The 18,158-nt window shown below is 37.1% G+C and overlaps 1 protein-coding gene across 4 annotated transcripts in view; it reads right to left on the bottom strand.

Moving 5' to 3' along the window:
• RAVER2 (ribonucleoprotein, PTB binding 2) overlaps positions 1-18,158 on the bottom strand; it is a 111,270-nt gene that overhangs the window by 70,045 nt on the left and 23,067 nt on the right. For all 4 annotated transcript variants that reach the window (XM_073234075.1, XM_037024381.2, XM_037024379.2 and 1 more), the window contains exon 2: positions 133-199. In XM_073234075.1, coding sequence (XP_073090176.1) covers positions 133-199 — 67 coding nt within the window. The remainder of the gene's footprint in view (positions 1-132; positions 200-18,158) is intronic.

The raw sequence follows: 18,158 nt of genomic DNA, 5'->3' as shown, positions 1-18,158 counted from the left end.
AGTAGCATTTATGATTCAATGCTTAAGAATTTCAAATATTAGTTTAAGAACAGAAAGAGACTAAGTTTTTTGTTGTATAATGACTACATGTAGGATAAAAATTAAATCACATGCTTAAAACTGAACTCTTACCAGTTCGCTTATTTCTGTCCACATAACAGTACTTTAACTCATAGTCTTGTAATAAATCATGAACTTCCTGAAAGAGACAAAACATGAATTCATAAACACACAAATGTAATGAGTATATGATCCAGTTGTCTTAGCCTACCACAACCACCACCCACGTAAAAATCTTCTGTGGATCTCCATTACTTAAATTAAAGGCATTCCAGGACGAGAATACAGCACCAACCTACCTCTCCAAATGCTATCTCTCAAAACAACTCCCACATATGGCCTAATTTCTGCTCAAATGAATATTCAGCCTCATGAGTATACCATGTACACTTCTCACTCAGTTTCTGCTCCCCCAATGATACCCTGACCGAGCACTAAAGCTCCCAAACTTCCCGCAAAACCACCTGCTTCCTTTCAGATCCCAGTTCAGATGTCTTTCATGAAGTTTTTCCAATAGCCTTCCAAAGGATGACCTCTCCCACTCAATACTAACAATGGTCATACTTTATTCGTGCCTCTCTTATAAAAATAAAATTAAATACTTCTATTTGTGCACTACATACTTTTTAACAAGTAACACACCTGTAAATACTTGTAATTCTAGCATGGAAAATAAATAACTGTGGACTGCAAGCCTAACTTAAGAGATTCCTTAAAACAACGAACAAGGTAGAGTATGTAGTTCAATTTATTTTCCCCTGGCTCCCCAAGATGCTTAAACTGACTTTCTGATTCATTTTGCTTCTATCATTAATCCAATCCAATCTGAATTCGCTTCTCCTCTTATCATATATAATTATATATATGATTACATATATCAATTATAATTGTATATATTTATATATAGATATTTATGTACATACTTATATGTATCAATATAATTAACTACTAGTGACTTTAATTTTTATAATGAATGTTCTAATATTACATGTTACCGTGAATATTGTTTTCTTTATAGGCTTGGTAGCCTTCATTTTAATAACACATTTTTGGACTTAGTGAACAGACTATGTGATTTGAGATGATAAAAAAATAAGGAAAGGTATGGAAGATTTTGATATAACCACTATGGATACACCCGTTCCATCCACCCAAGGGTCTGAAAAGTAGATTGCTATTCCCAATTCTGTCTGTTAAATTGATAATACTTGAGTACAGAAAATGGATGTCATATATTTGTATATTAGCTGTATTGCTTTGCATATACTATGTACTCAAATATACATTAAAGTGAATGTAATCAAATTATTTTGTATTGAGTTGATAGTTGGTCTTGGAAAATGTACTCATAATGCACAACAGATGCTGTTACTATTTTTTAAGGGAAATGGATAATCATTTAAGTAGACATCCTGATCCCAGATTGGAGAATTACAGCCAACCTGATCTGTATTTCACATGAATGAATTAAACATATACAAGTGCTAGTATGTCAAGTTCACAATCTAAACTAATTAATTCAATGATTCTTATTATTGCCATTATAATAGTTAAGTTTCTTTATATTTTACTAAGAATGAGAGCACTGACTTCACCCACTTTATTAAAAAATCAGGAAACCAAAGGAGAGGGAAGTGAAGTACCTTGCTAAAGTCACATACTTATATGGAGAAAGTGAAGGTTCCTGTGGCCAGGATTCTCACCAGGCCCTGGTTGGCTTGCTCATTACACACATGTGGGCAACACATTGTTACTGACTCTATGTAAAGAGCTCTGCCCAGTGCTCTGGGCAACACGGTGGCAGGAGCGCAGGGCTGCAGGGCTGCAAGGCTGCAGAAGAGAGACTGAAGCGGTGGTAGCACCAAGGACAGAGACTGAGAAGGCTGTGGGGACACAGGGGCCCAAAGGCAGAGACCGGCTTGCTGCAGGCAGACTTGCTCTGAGTGGACAGGATTCTAGTGATTGACCTGCCACGGTGAGAATAAAGTTGGGTACAAACCCTTTTACCCCAAGAACATTCCATTGTTATTATAGTCTCATTGAATCCATAGTGAACTTGCCTGGGGCTGAAACCCCTTGGCAAGACAACTTAGTAACTTGCTGTGAGCAGACTGACAAATTGGTCTGGTTCCAGGGACCACACTCTTAACCTCTATGCCATACTGTACTATTCCTTCCAGAATGAATTAAAATTAGTGCACTACCACTAATAGTTACAAAAACACCACTCCAATAAGTGATCATATGGAAATGGAAAATTTCATTAAGAGGACAGTTACATATTAGGAAATATTTCCCCTTTTAGCCCAATACAAGGGGCAAAAGAGTGACAGACAAAATATGAAAACATAATGCTGGGCAGAAAAAAAGGAAATCACCTATGATCAGAGAGAAAAAGAAAGGTAAGGATGATAAATTTAGTATTCCTTATTAAGTCAGTATTACAAATGTTTTAAAATACATATACTTACCAATTTTGTAAAATATTTGATGGATTAAATGTGTGATACACATTGGTTTATACAGATTGGTTTATATATTACTATGGCAATTTTTTATCTTGTAAGCTTCAATATACTCTTGCACATAAAAACACAAATATTGTATTCTTAATTAAGAAAACCTAACTCTCTCAATAGTATAACATACACATTTTGCCAATCTTTAGAGAGTGAAGCAGTTTTGTTTAAAGGGATCCAGCATATGCCTATTGTTGTACAAACTCTAATTTCTCATCTCACTAGTTAACAGCTGTCAAATGCCAGATGAAGAAAACATGATACTACTCTTCACATTAGCAGGTATCTGTGAACAAATGACATGTTATGTTACTCATTAAGCTGAGTGGATTACCTAAACAAAATCTTGAGTATTCAAAGATGCACTTTACACCTTAGACATTTTACTTTTAAAATACCCATATTTCTAACCCTAGCTTTTTTATGTATCAGATGTGGGATATAGATTTTGCCAACTGGGAAACCTTACAAAGCCTCCTGCAAAAAATAAATTGTTTCCCCCATGCTGTGCTTTTTTTGACCCAGGCAAAAGTGGACCACCCCTCAATTTGAGCCTTGGTGAGTTGGCCAAATTAAAAAACTTAAAAACTGAGAGTCCTACAACTATTTGCCAAAATTCTACTATGCTCTACAACTTACAAAAGAAAGGACTGAAATTGTATCTCCCCATACTAATATACTTGATAATATTTCTATTAATTTACAAGACAATTTTTTAATTTATTTTTGTATTGAAATATAGTTGATACACAATATTATATTGGTTTCAAGTATACAACACAGGGTTATCTACATCATTAAATACTCACCCCAACTAGTGTAGTGACTATCTGTCAACAAAGGAATATGTTACAAAATCATTGGATATATTCTCTATGCTGTACTTTCATCCCAGTGACTAATTAATGATTGAGATTTTGTGTCCCTTTATCCCACACACCCACCACATCCACGCACACACCCCCTCCCCCATGTTAACCACCACTCGGGTCTATGAGTCTACTTATGTTTTGTTCATTCTGTTATGCTTTATTTCTAGTTCCACAAATGAATGAAATCATATGGTATTTGTCTTTCCCTGTCTGGCTTATTTCACTAAGCCTAATGCCCTCTATATCCATCGATGTTGTTTGAAATGGCAAGATTTCTTTCCTTTTTATGGCTGAATAATATTCTGCTGTATGTGTGTACCACGTCTTTATCCATTCATCTATTGATAGAAACTTAGGTTGCTTTCACACCTTGACTATTGTAAATAATGTGTCAATAAACATAGGGGTACATATATCTATTTGGGTCAGGGATTTTATTTTCTTCAGTTAATACCAGAAATGGAATTACTGGGTCATATGGTATTTCTATTTTTACTTATTTGAGGAACATCCACACTACTTTCCACAGTGGCTACACCGATTTATATTTCATCAACAGTGTAGGAGGTTTCCCTTTTATCCACATTCTCACCAACAGATTCAAAAAGACACATGCACCCATATGTTTATTACAGCACTATGTACAATAGCCAAGACTCTTTATATTTTCCATAGAAGCCTTACTAACTGGTGTGAGGTGAAATTTCACTGTGGTTTTGATTTGCATTTCTCTGCTGATTAGTGATGTGGAGCATCTTTTCATGTGCCTGTTGGCCATCTGTATGTCTTCTTTGGAGAAATGTCTGTTCAGGTCATCTGCCCATTTTTTAATCAGATTACTTCTTTTTTTGGTGTTGAGGCATATGAGGTCTTTATATATTTGGATGTTAATCCCTTAGCAGATTAATCGTTTATGAATACATTCTCCCATGATGTAGGTAGCCTTTTTGTTCTGATGGTGCCCTTTGCTGCACAAAAGCTTTTTAGTTTGATGTAGTCCCACTTGTTCATTTTTTATTTTATTCCCCTTGCCTGAATAGATGTGTACAGAAAAAAATTGCTTATGCTTACATTCAAGAGATTATTGCCTTTTTCTTCCAAAAGTTTCATAGTTTCATGTTTTACATTTCAGTCTTTAATTTCTTTTGTGTATGGAGTTAGACACTAATCCAGTTTCATTCTCTTCCATGACTGTCGAGTTTTCACATAACCATTTATTGAAGAGACTGTCTTGTCTGATTGTATACTTATATTCATGATTGCTTTACCATATGTGAATTGAAAATACATATGCAAGTTAATTTCTGGGCTCTCTATTCTGTTCCACTGATCTATGGATTGGTTCTTGTGCTGTACCACACTGTTGGATTACTGTAGTTTTGTAGTATGGCTCGAAGATTGGGAGCACTAATACCCCAGCTTTGTTCTTTTTTCTGAGGATTGCTTTGGCTATTTAAGGTCTTCTGTGGTTGTCTATGAATTTCAGAAGTACCAGTTCTATTTCATTTAAAAGTGCTGTTAATATTTTGATAGGGATTGCACTGAATATGTAAATTGCTTTGAGTAGGATGACCATTTTGACAATATTAATCTTACCTATCCATGAGCATGGGATAGATTTCCATTTTTTGGTGTCTTCTTTAATTTTTCTTACAAGTGTCTTATAGTTTTCATAGTATAGGTCCTTCACCTCCTCAGTTAGGATCATTCCTAGGTATTTTATTCTTTTTGATGCCATTGTAAATGGAGTTGCTTTTTTTCTGATTTCTCTTTCTGCTAGTTCATTGTCAGCACACAGGAATACAGAGACTTCTGTATATGGATTTTCCACCCAGCAACTTTAATGAATGCAATTTTTAGTTCTAATAATTTTCTGGTGGAGTCTATGGGGTTTTCTTTCTTTTTTTTTTTTATTTAGGTACCATGATATACACTTTTTTTTCTTGGTATCATTAATGAACAATTACATGAGCAACATTATGGTTGCTAGACTCCCCACATTACCAAGTAACCATCACCTACCCCATTACAGTCACTGTCCATCAGAGTAGTAAGATGCTACAGAATCACTACTTGTCTTCTCTGTGCTACACTGCCCTCCCCATGCCCCCCTCCACACCAGGTATGATAATCGCTATGCCCCTTTTCCCCCCTTATCCCTCCCTTCCCACCCATCCTCCCCAGCCACTCTCCCTTTTGTAACTGTTACTTCATTCTTGGATTCTGGGAGTCTGCTGCTGTTTTGTTCCCTCAGTTTATTCTTTGTTCTTATGCTCCACAGATGAGTGAAATCATCTGATGCTTGTCTATCTCTGCCGGCTCACTTCACTGAGCATAATATCCTGTAGCTCCATCCATGTTGTTGCAAATTGTAGGACTTGTTTTGTTATGGCTGAATAATATTTCATTGTGTATATGGACCACATCTTTATTCATTCATCAACTCATGTACATTTAAGTTGCTTCCATTTCTTGGCTATTGTAAATCGTGCTGCAATAAACATAGGAGTGCATATGCCTTTTTCAAACTGGGCTCCTGCATTCTTAGGGTAAATTCCTAGAAGTGGAATTCCTGGGTCAAATGATATATGCATTTTTAGTTTGTTGAGGAACCTCTATACTGCTTTCCACAATGGTTCAACTAATTTACATTCCCACCAGCACTATAGGAGGGTTCCCCTTTCTCCATCTGCTTGCCAACATTTGTTGTTTGCATTTTGGATGGTGGCCATCCTAACCGGTGTGAGGTGATATCTCCTTGGGGTTTTAATTTGCATTTCTCTGATGATTAGTGATGTGGAACATATTTTCATGTGCCTGTTGGCCATCTGAATTTCCCCTTCGGAGAAGTGTCTGTTCAGATCCTCTGCCCATTTTTTAATTGGATTATTTGCTTTTTTTTCATGGTGTATGAGCTCTTTATATATTTTGAATATCAATGCTTTATCGGATACATCATTTATGAATATATTCTTCCATACTATAGTTGCCTTTTTGTTCTATTGATGGTGTCCTTTGCTGTACAGCAGTTTTTCAGCTTGATATAGTCCCACTTGTTCATTTTTGCTTTTGTTTCCCTTGCCCAGGGAGTTATATTCAGGAAGAAGTTGCTCATGTTTATGCCCAAGAGATTTTTGCCTATGTTTTTTTCAAAGAGTTTTATGGTTTCATGACTCACATTCAGGTTTTTAATCCACTTAAATTTACTTTTGTGTATGGGGTTGACAATGATGCAGTTTCATTCTCTTACATGTAGCTGTCCAGTTTTGCCAACACCAGCTGTTAAACAGGCTGTCATTTCCCCATTGTATATTCATGGCTTCTTGATTGTATATTAATTGGACATATATGTTTGGGTTAGTATCTGGACTCTCTATTCTGTTTTACTGGTCTGTGGGTCTGTTCTTGAGTCAGTACCAAATTGTCTTGATTACTGTGGCTTTGTAGTAGAGCTTGAAGTTGGGGAGCAAGATTCCCCCTGCTTTATTCTTCCTTCTCAGGATTACTTTGGTTATTCGGGGTCTTTCGTGGTTTCATATGAATTTTAGAACTATTTGTTCCAGTTCTTGAAGAATGCTGTTGGTATTTTGATAGGGATTGCATTGAATCTGTAGATTGCTTTAGGCACGATGGCCATTTTGACAATATTGATTCTTCCTAGCCAAGAGCATGGGATGAATTTCCATTCATTAGTGTCCTCTCATTTCTCTTAAGAGTTTCTTGCAGTTTTCAGGGTATAGGTCTTACACTTCCTTGGTTAGGTTTATTCCTAGGTATTTTATTCTTTTTGATGCAACTGTGAATGGAACTGTTTTCCTTATTTCTTTCTGCTAGTTCATTGTTAGTGTATAGGAAAGCAAGAGAGTTCTGTGTACTAATTTTGTAGCCTGCAACTTTGCTGAATTCCAATATTAGTTCTAGTAGTTTTTGAGTGGAGTCTTTAGGGTTTTTTAGGTACAATATCATGTTGTCTGCAAATAGTGACAGTTTGACTTCTTTACCAATCTGGATGCCTTGTATTTCTTTGTTTTGTCTGATTGCTGTGGCTAGGACCTCCAGTACTATGTTTAATAAAAGTGGGGAGAGTGGGCATCCCTGTCTTGTTCCCAATCTTAGAGGAACAGCTTTCAGCTTCTTGCTGTTAAGTATGATGTTGGCTGTGGGTTTGTCAAATATGGCCTTTATTATGCTAAGGTACTTGCCCTCTATACCCATTTTGTTGAGTTTTTATCATGAATGGATGTTGAATTTTTCAAATGTTTTTTCAGCCCCTATGGAGATGACCACATGATTTAAGTCCTTCTTTTTGTTGATGTGGTGGATGATGTTGATGGATTTTCTAATGTTGTACCATCCTTGCATCCCTGAGATGAATCCTACTTGATCATGTTGTATGATCCTCTTGATGTATTTTTGAATTCAGTTTGCTAATATTTTGTTGAGTATTTTTGCATCTATGTTCATCAGAGATATTGGTCTGTAATTTTCTTTTTTGGTGAGGTCTTTGCCTGGTTTTCGTATTAGAGTGATGCTGGCTTCATAGAATGTGTTGGAAGTATTCCTTCCTCTTCTACTTTCTGGAAAACTTTAAGGAGAATGGGTATTATGTCTTCTCTAAATTTCTGAAAAACTTCAGCAGTGAATCCATTTGGCCCATGGATTTTCTGCTTGGGTAGTTTTTTTGTTGTTGTTTGTTTTTAAGGTACCATTGATATACACTCTTACGAAGGTTTCACAAGAAAAACAATGTGATTATTACATTTACCCTTATTATTGAGTCCCTTGCCCCTATACCCCATTGCACTCACTGTCCATCAATTTAGTAAGATGCCACAGAGTCCCTGTTTGTCTTGTCTGAGCTACAGTATCTTTGTTCTTGGGTAGTTTTTGATTACCAATTCAATTTCATTGCTGGTAATTGGTCTGTTTAGACTTTCTGTTTTTTCCTCAGTCAGACTTTGAAGCTTGTATTTTTCTAGAAAGCTGTCCATTTCTTCTAGGTTATTCAGTTTGTTAGCATATAGACTTTCATAGTATTCCCTAATAATTTTTTGTATTTCTGTGGTGTCCGTCATGATTTTTCCTTTCCCATTTCTATTTCTGTTTATGTGTGTAGATTCTCTTTCTCTTAGTAAGTCTAGCTAGCAATTTATCTTATTTTGTTTATTTTCTCAAAAAACCAGCTCTTGGTTTCATTGATTTTTTTTCTATTGTTTTATTCTTCTCAATTTTATTTATTTCTTCTCTGATCTTTATTATGTCCCTTCCTCTGCTGACTTTGGGCCTCATTTGTTCTTTTTTCCACTTTCAATAACTGTGACTTTAGACTATTCATTTGGGATTATTCTTCCTTCTTTAAATAGGCCTGGGTTGCTATATTCTTTTTTCTTAGAACTGCCTTTGCTGCATCCCACAGAGGATGGGGCTTTCTGCTGCTGTTTTCATTTGTCTCCACATATTGCTTGATCTCATTTTAATTTGGTCATTGATCCATTGATTATTTAGGAGCATGTTGTTAAGCCTCCATATGTTTGTGAGCCTTTTTGTTTTCTTTGTACAATTTATTATAGTTTTATACCTTTGTGATCTGAGAAGTTGGCTGGTAGAATTTACTGAGGCTCTTTTTGTGGCCTAGCAGGTGGTTTATTCTGGAAAATGTTCCATGTGCACTTGAGAAGAATGTGTATTCTGCTGCTTTTGGGTGTAGAGTTCTGTAGATGTTTGTTAGGTCCATTTGTTCTAGTGTGTTGTTCAGTGCCTCTGTGTCCTTACTTATTTTCTGTCCTTTGCAGTGAGTGGTGTGTTGAAGTCTCCTAAAATGAATGCATTGCATTCTGTTTCCTCCTTTAGTGCTGTTAATATTTGTTTCACACATGTTAGTGCTCCTGTGTTGGGTGCATATATATTTATAATGGTTATATCCTCTTCTTGGATGGACCCCTTTATCCTTATGTAATGTCCTTTTTTATCTCTTGTTACTTTCTTTGTTTTGAAGTCTATTTTGCCTGATACAAGTACTACAACACCTGCTTTTTTCTCCCTATTGTTTGCATGACATATCTTTTTCCATCCCTTGACATTTAGTCTGTGTATGTCTTTGGGTTTGAGGTAAGTCTCTTGTAAGCAGCATATAGATGGGTCTTGCTTTTTTATCCATTTTATTACTCTGTGTCTTTTGTTGGTGGATTCAGTCCATTTACATTTAGGGTGATTATTGGTAGATATGTACTTATTACCATTGCAGGCTTTAGATTCATGGTTACCAAAGGTTCAAGGGTAGCTTCTTTACTATCTAACCATCTCACTTTAACTCACTTATTATGCTATTATAAACACAGTCTGATGATTCTTTATTTCTCTCCCTTCTTATTCCTCCTCATCCATTCATTATGTTAAGTATTTTATTCTGTACTCTTTTGGGAGTAGTTGATTTTATTTTTTGCCTTTAGTTAGTATTTTGTTGGTCTGCTTTCTTTGTTGTAATTTTATTTTCTCTGTTGACATCTATTTAGCCTTAGGAGTGCTTCCATCTAGAGCAGTCCCTTTAAAATATCCTGTAGAGGTGGTTTGTGGGAGGAAAATTCCCTCAACTTTTGCTTGTCTGGGAATTGTTTAACCCCTCATTCATATTTAAATGATAATTGTGCTGGATACAGTATTCTTGGTTCAAGGCCCTTTTGTTTCATTGCATTAAATATCTCATGCCATTCTCTTCTGGCCTGTAAGGTTTCTGTTGAGAAGTCTAATGATAGCCTGATGGGTTTTCCTTTGTAGGTGATCTTTTTTCTCTCTCTGGCTGCCTTTAATACCCAGTCCTTGTCTTTGATCTTTGCCATCTTAATTATTATATGTCTTGGTGTTGTCCTCCTTGGTTCCCTTATGTTGAGATATCTGTGGGCTTCCATGGTCTGAGAGACTATTTCCCTCCCCAGCTTGAGGAAGTTTTCAGCAATTATTTCTTCAAAGACACTTCCTATCCCTTTTTCTCTCTTTTCTTCTTCTGCCAGCCCTTTTATGCAAATATTGTTGTCTGCATTGGTCATACAGTTCTCTTAATATTCTTTCATTCTCAGAGATCCTTTTATCTCTCTATGCCCTAGCTTCTCTGTATTCCTGTTCTCTGATTTCAATTCCATTTACAGTCTCTTGCACCTCATCCAGTCTGCTCTTAAGTCCTTACATTGATTGTTTCATTTCTGTTATCTCCCTCTGGACTTCATTCCTTAGCTCTTGCATATTTCTCTGCAGATCCATCAGCATGGTTATGACTTTTATTTTGAATTATTTTTCAGGAAGTTTGGTTCTGTCTCACCAGGCCCTCTCTCTGGCATTGTTTGAGTGATTTTGGACTGGACCAGGTTCTTCTGCCTTTTCATGGCAATAGAGGTGATCGCCGGCAAGTGGCGCATGTGTCAGCTGGGAGAACAAAGTCCCTTCCTGCTTGCCTTGCCCTTCTCCGCTGCCTGTGCTGGTTACCTCACACAGGGTACAGTCTCTGGGTTAATCCCCTGAGCTGCCATGGGTGGGGTATCCCCCGGGATAGCTTAGAGCCCTTCCGAGGATCACAGGCATGCAGCGTTTGTTCTCCTGCGAGAACAGCACCCTTTCATGCCTTCCAGACTTTGTGTCAGCTTCCTCTGTACCAGGCAGCTACGTGCTGGCCACAGTCTCTGGGTCTGGACCAGTTAGCTGCATAGTTGGAGACAACTCTGTGTGGTTGCTGTGGGTGGTGCTGCTCCCCAGCTCATCCACAGCAATGGCGGGTCAACCAGTTTGCTTTCAGTGCTGGCAGGGGAGAATGAATGGCCGGCTGTTTATAGCCGTGAGGGGCTTCGGAGGTGCGTTGACAATCAGGGGGTTAGAGTGCCTGAAGTTCCTTAAGATTCCCTGCCTGCTGGGCTGAGTGTGCTGGGACAATTTTGTCCACCTGTTAAACCCTTGTTAAGACTTTTAAAGTACCCACTTTTCTATTGTCCCAGGGGAGCCAGCTGTGTGGACCCACTCACAGTCTCTGTCTCAGATTTTACTTTTCTGTTTCTCTAATATCCAGTACACCATGCAATGTGTGTCTGTGCTCCTGGTGCAGATTACTAGGGCTGGTTATTTAGTAGTGCTCTGCTTCCACTCCCTCCCCACTCTGATTCTTTTCCTCCCGCCAGTGAGCTGGAGTCAGTGGAGTGCTCAGGTCCCACCAGGTCACAGCTTTCTATCTTACCCTTTTCTTGAGATGCTGAATTCTCACAGATGTAGATGTAACCTGGCTGTTATATTGTATCTTCAGGTCTTTTAGGAATAGTTGTATTTGCTGTGTTTTCAAAATATATATGGTTTTGGGACAAGATTTCCGCTGCCCTACTCACACTGCCACCTTGAGTGCCTCCCTGATATACACTCTTACGAAGGTTTTGCATTCAGCCATATGTATCCATATGTATTCATCGTTACTGTAGAGTAACTCCCACCTACCCCAGTGCAGTCCCCGTCCATCAATGTAGTAAGATGCCACACAGTCACTACTTGTCTTCTCTGTGCTACAGAATCCCCATGATTCCCCCCACACCATGTGTACTAATCATAATGCCCACCAAACCCCTTCTCCCTCCCTTGCCACCCAACTTCCCCCAACCCTCCTCTTTCGTAATCACTAGTCACTTCTTTGAGTCTGTGAGTCTGCTGCTGTTCTCTTCCTTCAGTTTTGCTTCATTGTTATACACCAAAAATGAAGGAAATCATTTGGTATTTGTCTTTCTCTACCTGACTTATTTCACTGAGAAAAATACCCTCTACCTCCAGCCATGTTGTTGCAAATGGTACGATTTGGTTTTTTTTCTGATGGCTGAATAGTATTCCATTGTGTGTATGTACCACCTCTTTTATACATTCATCTACTGATGGACATTTAGGCTGCTTCCAAATATTGGCTACTGTAAATAGTGCTGTAATAAACATACAGTTGCATATGTCTTTTGAATCTGTGATCTTGTTTTTCTCAGGTAAATTCCTAGGAGTGGAATTCCTGGGTCAAATGGTATTTCTATTTTTAGTCTTTTGAGGAGCCTCCATATTGCTTTACACAATGGTTGAAGTAGCTTACATTCCCACCAGCAGGGTAGGAAGGTTCCCCTTTCTCCACACCCTCACCAACATTTGTTTTTCCTTAGTCTTTTCGGTGCTGGCCATCCTAACTGGTGTGAGGTAATATCTCATTGTGGTTTTTTTTTGCATTTCCCTGATAATTAGTGATGTGGAACATCTTTTCACATGCTTGTTGGCCATCTGAATTTCTTCTTTGGAGAAGTGTCATTCATATCCTCTCCCCATTTTTTATTCAGGTTATTTACCTTTTGGGTGTTGAGGCATGTGAGCTCTTTATATATTTTGGATGTTAACCCCTTGTCAGATATGTTGTTTATGAATAATATTCTCCCATACTGTAGGATGCCATTTTTGTTTTGTTGATGGTACCCTTTGCTATACAGAAACTTTTTAGTTTGATATAGTCCCATGAGTTCATTTTTGCTTTTGTTTCCCTTGCTCAAGGAGATGTGTTGGAAGAAGCTGCTCATGTTTATATTCAGGAGATTTTTGCCTATGTTGTCTTCTAAGAGTTTTATGCTTTCATGACTTACATTCAGGTCTTTGATCCATTTTGAGTTTACTTTTGTGTATGGAGTTAAACAATAATCCAATTTCATTCTCTTACATGTAGCTGTTCAGTTTTGCCAACACCAGCTGTGGAAGAGGCTGTCATTTCCCCATTGTATGTCCATGGCTCCTTTATTGTATATTAATTGACCATATATGATTAGGTTTATATCTGCACTCTCTAGTCTGTTCCATTGGTCTATTGTTCTGTTCTTATGCCAGTACCAAATTGTCTTGATTACTGTGGCTTTGTAGTAGAGCTTGAAGTTGGGGAGCACAATTCCCCCAGCTTTATTCTTCTTCTCTGGATTGCTTTGGCTATTTGGGTCTTTTGTGGTTCCATTTGAATTTTAGAACTATATGCTCTAGTTCATTGAAGAAGCTGTTGGTATTTTGATAAGGATTGCATTGAATTTGTAGATTGCTTTAGGCAGGATGGCCATTTTGACAATATTAAATCTTCCTATCCATGTGCATGGGATGTATTTTCATTTATTGGTATCTTCTTTAATTTCTCTTAGTGTCTTGTAGTTTTCAGAGTATAGATCTTTCACTTTCTTGGTTAGGTTTTTTCCTAGGTATTTTGTTCTTTTTGATGCAATTGTGAATGGAACTGTTTTCCTGATTTCTCTTTCTGCTAGTTCATTGTTAGTGTATAGGAAAGCAACAGATCTCTGTGTATTAATTTTGTATCCTGCAACTTTGCTGAATTCAGATATTAGAACTAGTAGTTTTGGAGTGGATTCTTTAGGGTTTTTTATGTACAATATAGCATGTCATCTGCAAACAATGACAGTTTAACTTCTTCCTTGACAATCTGGATGCCTTTTATTTCTTTGTTTTGTCTGACTGCTGTGGCTAGGACCTCCAGAACTATGTTGAACAAAAGTGGGGAAAATGGGCATCCTTGTTTTGTTACTGATCTTAAAGGAAAAGATTTCAGCTTCTCATTGTTAAGTATGTTGTTGGCTGTGGCCTTGTCATATATGGCCCATATTATGTTGAGGTACTTGCCCTTTATACTCATTTTGTTGAGAGTTTTTATCATGAATGGATGTTGAATTTTGTAAAATGCTTCTTCAGCATCTATGGAGATGATCATGTGGTTTAAGTCTTTCCTTTTGTTGATGTGGTATATGATACTGATGATTTCCTAATATTGTACCATCCTTACATCCCTGGAATAAAACCTACTTGATCAGGATGGATGATCTTCTTGATGTATTTTTGAATTTCGTTTGCTAATATTTTGTTGAGTATTTTTGCCTCTTTAGGGTTTTCTATATACAGCATCATTATCTTTTGCAAACAGTAACCAACTTCTTCCTTTTCAATTTGGATGCCTTTTATCTCTTTATCTTATCTGATTACAATGGCTAGGACCTCCAGTACTATGTTGAATAAGTGGTGAGAGTGGACATCCTTGTCTTGTTCCTGATCTTAGAGGAAAAGCTTTCAGCTTCTCACTATATGATGGTAGCTGTGGGTCTGACATATATGGCCTTTATTATGGTTAGGTATGTATCCTCTATACCCATTTTGTTGAGAGTTCTTATCATGAATGCTGTTGAGTTTTATCAAATGCTTTTTTAGCATCTATTTATATGGTCATGTGGTTTTTATTCTTTTTCTTACTGTGGTGTGTCACATTGTTTGATTTATGAATATTGTACCATTCTTGCATCCCTGTAATAAATCCCACTTGGTTGTGATGGATGATCCTTTTGATGTATTTTTGAATTCAGTTTGCTAATTTTTGTTGATGATTTTTGCACCTATATTCATCAGAGTTGTCTGTGTATCATTTTCTTTTTTTGCAGTGTCTTTGTCTGCTTTTGGTATGAGAGTGATGCTGGTCTTTTAGAACTAGTTTGTTAGTATTCCCTCCTCTTGTTTTTTGGAATACTTTAAGAAGGATGGGTATTAGATCTTCTTTAATTGCTTGGTAGAATTCAGCTGTGAAGCCAAATGGTCCTGAAATTTTGTTTGTTGAGCATCCTCTGATTACCAATTCACTTTCATTACTGGTAACTGGTCTGTTTAGATTTTGTTTCTTTTGGGTCAATCTTGGAAAGTTGTTCTTTGCTAGGAATTTTTCCATTTTTTTCTAGGTTGTCCAATTTATTCACATTTAGCTTTTCACATAATAATCTAATAATTGTTTTTCTGTGGTATCAGTTGTAACTCCTGTGTTTATTTGTGACTTCTCTCTTTTTTGTAGTCTGACTAGGGGTTTGTCTATTTTGTTTTGTCTTCTTTAAGAAGCAGCTCTTGGTTTCATTGATTTTGTTTCTATTTTTTTTTACTCCCTATTTTATTTATTTCTGTTCTAATCTTTATTATGGCCCTTATTCTCCTAACTTTGGGTTTCATTTGTTCTTCTCTTTCTAGTTTCTGTAGTTGTGAGTTTTAATTTTCTTTATTAAGTTAGGCATGTATTGCTACATACTTCCCTCTTGAATGAGCATTACAGCATCCCACACATTTTGAGCTGTTATGTTTCTGCTCTCATTTGTCTCATGTATTGTTTGATTTCTTCTTTAATTTGTTCATTGATCCATTGATTTTAGAAGCATGTTGTTAAGCCTCCATGTGTTTACTGGGTTTTTTGTTTTCTTCATGTAATTGATTTCTAGTTTCATAACATTGTAGTCTGAAAAGACACTTGATACAACTTCAATATCTTTTAATTTATTGAGTCTCTTTTTGCATCTTAATATGTGATCAATTCTGGAGAATGTTCCAAATGCACTTGAGAAAAACTTGTACCCTGTTACTTTTGGGTGGCATGTTTTGTATATATATATATATTGGGCCCATCTGTCTAATGTGTCATTCAGCACCTCTGTTTCCTTATTTCTTTCTGTCTGGGTGATCTGTCCACTGATGTAATTGGAGTATTGAAATCCCCTAATAAGACTTTATTGCTGTCTACTTCTCCCTTTAGTTTTGTTTTTATTTGCTTTACATATTTAGGTGCTCTCATGTTGGGTGCATATATATATTTGATTGTTGTATCCTCACATTGGACTGATCCCTTTATCATTATGTAATGTCCTTGTCTCTTATTATTTTCTTTGTTTTTAAGTGTAATGTCTGAGATACATACTGCTACTCCTTTTTTCTCACTTCTATTTGTATGAGAAATATCTTTCACATCCCTTCAGATCCTTACATGTTTATAGGTCTGGAATTAGTCTCTTGTATGCAGCATATAGATGGAGCTTGTTTCTTTATCCACTCTGCCACCGTATGTCTTTTGATTGGCGCATTTAGTCCATTTACATTTAAGGTATTGATATTTATGTACTTATTGCCATTTTATAAATTGCTTTCTGGTTGTTTTGTAGTTCTTCCCTGTTCCTTTTTTCCTCTCTTACACTCTTTTGTTATTTGATAGTTTCTTTTAGTGTAATGCTTGGATTTCTCTTTTTAAATTTTTTGTGCATCTATTATAGGCTTTAAATTTGTGATAAGATTCATAGTTTCCTGAACATACAACAGTCTATACTAAGTTGATGGTTGCTCTATTTCCAACACAATCTAGCACTACTTTTCATTCTTCTACTCAACACTTTATATACAATCATGATCTACATGTTTTATGTATCCCTTGACCAATTATGTATATAGTTAGTTTTCATGCATTTGTTTTTTTAACTTCATACTTGCTTAGTAGATAATTGGTCTACTATCTTTATTGTAGGTTTACCTTTATTAGTGAAAAATATTTAGGTTTAAGAACATTTCCATACAGAAGTCTCTAACATTTTCTGTAATGCCAATTTAGTGCTGGTGAATTATTTTAACCTTCATTTATGTGGAAAACTTTCAATCTGTCCTTCAATTCTGAATGATAACCTTGCTGGGTAAAGAATTCTTGGTTGCAAGTTCTTGTTTCAATACATTAACCATTTCAAGCCACTCCCTTCTGACCTGTCAACTTTCTGCTGAGAAATCTGCTGATAGACTTATGGAGTTTCCTTTGTAGATAACTCTCTACCTCTCTCTTGATGCTTTTAAGATTCTCTCTCTATCTTTAATCTTTGCCATTTTAACTACCAGATGTCTTGGTGTCGTCTTCCTGCAGTTCCTTTTGTTAGGGGCTCTCTGTACTTCCAGGACCTGGGTGTCTATTTACTTCCCCACATTGGGGAAGTTTTCATCAATTATTTATTTAAAGACGTTCCACTCCTTTTTTGTCTTTCTCTTCTCCTTCTGGTTTCCCTATTATGTGAATATTGTTTTTGTTTGGAGTTGTCACACAGCTCTCTTGACATCCTCTCACTTCTAGAGATTCTTTTTCTCTCTGTTGCTCTGCTTCATTGTTTTCCTGTTCTCTAATTTCTATCTCATTGATTGTATCCTCCACTTGGAACAATCTATTATTCATTCCTTCCACTGCATTTTTCATTTAAGTTACTGTATTCTTCAGCTGAGTGGATCTTTTTACCTCTTCTATCTCTTTCTGTTGAAGTTCTCCCAGAGACTGTCAATACTTTTCTGCAAATTAGTGAGCACATTAATGACTGTTACGCTGCAATCTTTATCAAGAAGAATGGTGATCTCTGTTTCATTTAGCCCTCTTTCTGGTATCTTATACTGTTCTTTTGTTTGGAACATATTCCTCTGCCTCCACAGTTTGTCTGGGTTTCTGTATTTCTTCCTTTGCATTTGAGAGATCAGCTATGCTTCCTGGTTTCTACAGTAATGGCTTTATCAAGAAGGCAACCTGTGGTGCCTAGAAGCTAAACTCTTTGCTCACCTGTGCCTGGTTCCCCTTTGTCATGAAGTCTCAGTTGCGACTGCTGGGCTGTGGGTGGTGCCACCTTTTGGCATGTCTGCCAGCAGCAGCCGATCTCTGTCAGCAGAGGCCCTTTGTGAGCCGTGCAGCTGGCACTTCAGCTGGGTTTGTTTTGGGCTGGGCCAGCATGAGGAGAGAAAGTTCTGAACTGGCTCCTGCAGGTGCCTGCCTCCCCAGTTGAGCTAAGGGCCAGGAAAGCTGGGACAGCCTCCCTCCACTTGACAGGCAGCAAAGCCTCGCTCCACCTTCCACACAGCA

This window comes from Manis javanica, chromosome 4 (assembly GCF_040802235.1).
Source record: "Manis javanica isolate MJ-LG chromosome 4, MJ_LKY, whole genome shotgun sequence".
NCBI classification, from domain to species: Eukaryota; Metazoa; Chordata; class Mammalia; order Pholidota; family Manidae; genus Manis; species Manis javanica.
The sequence above is the reverse complement of the archived record's forward strand: the minus strand, read 5'-3'. Positions and strand labels throughout refer to the sequence as shown.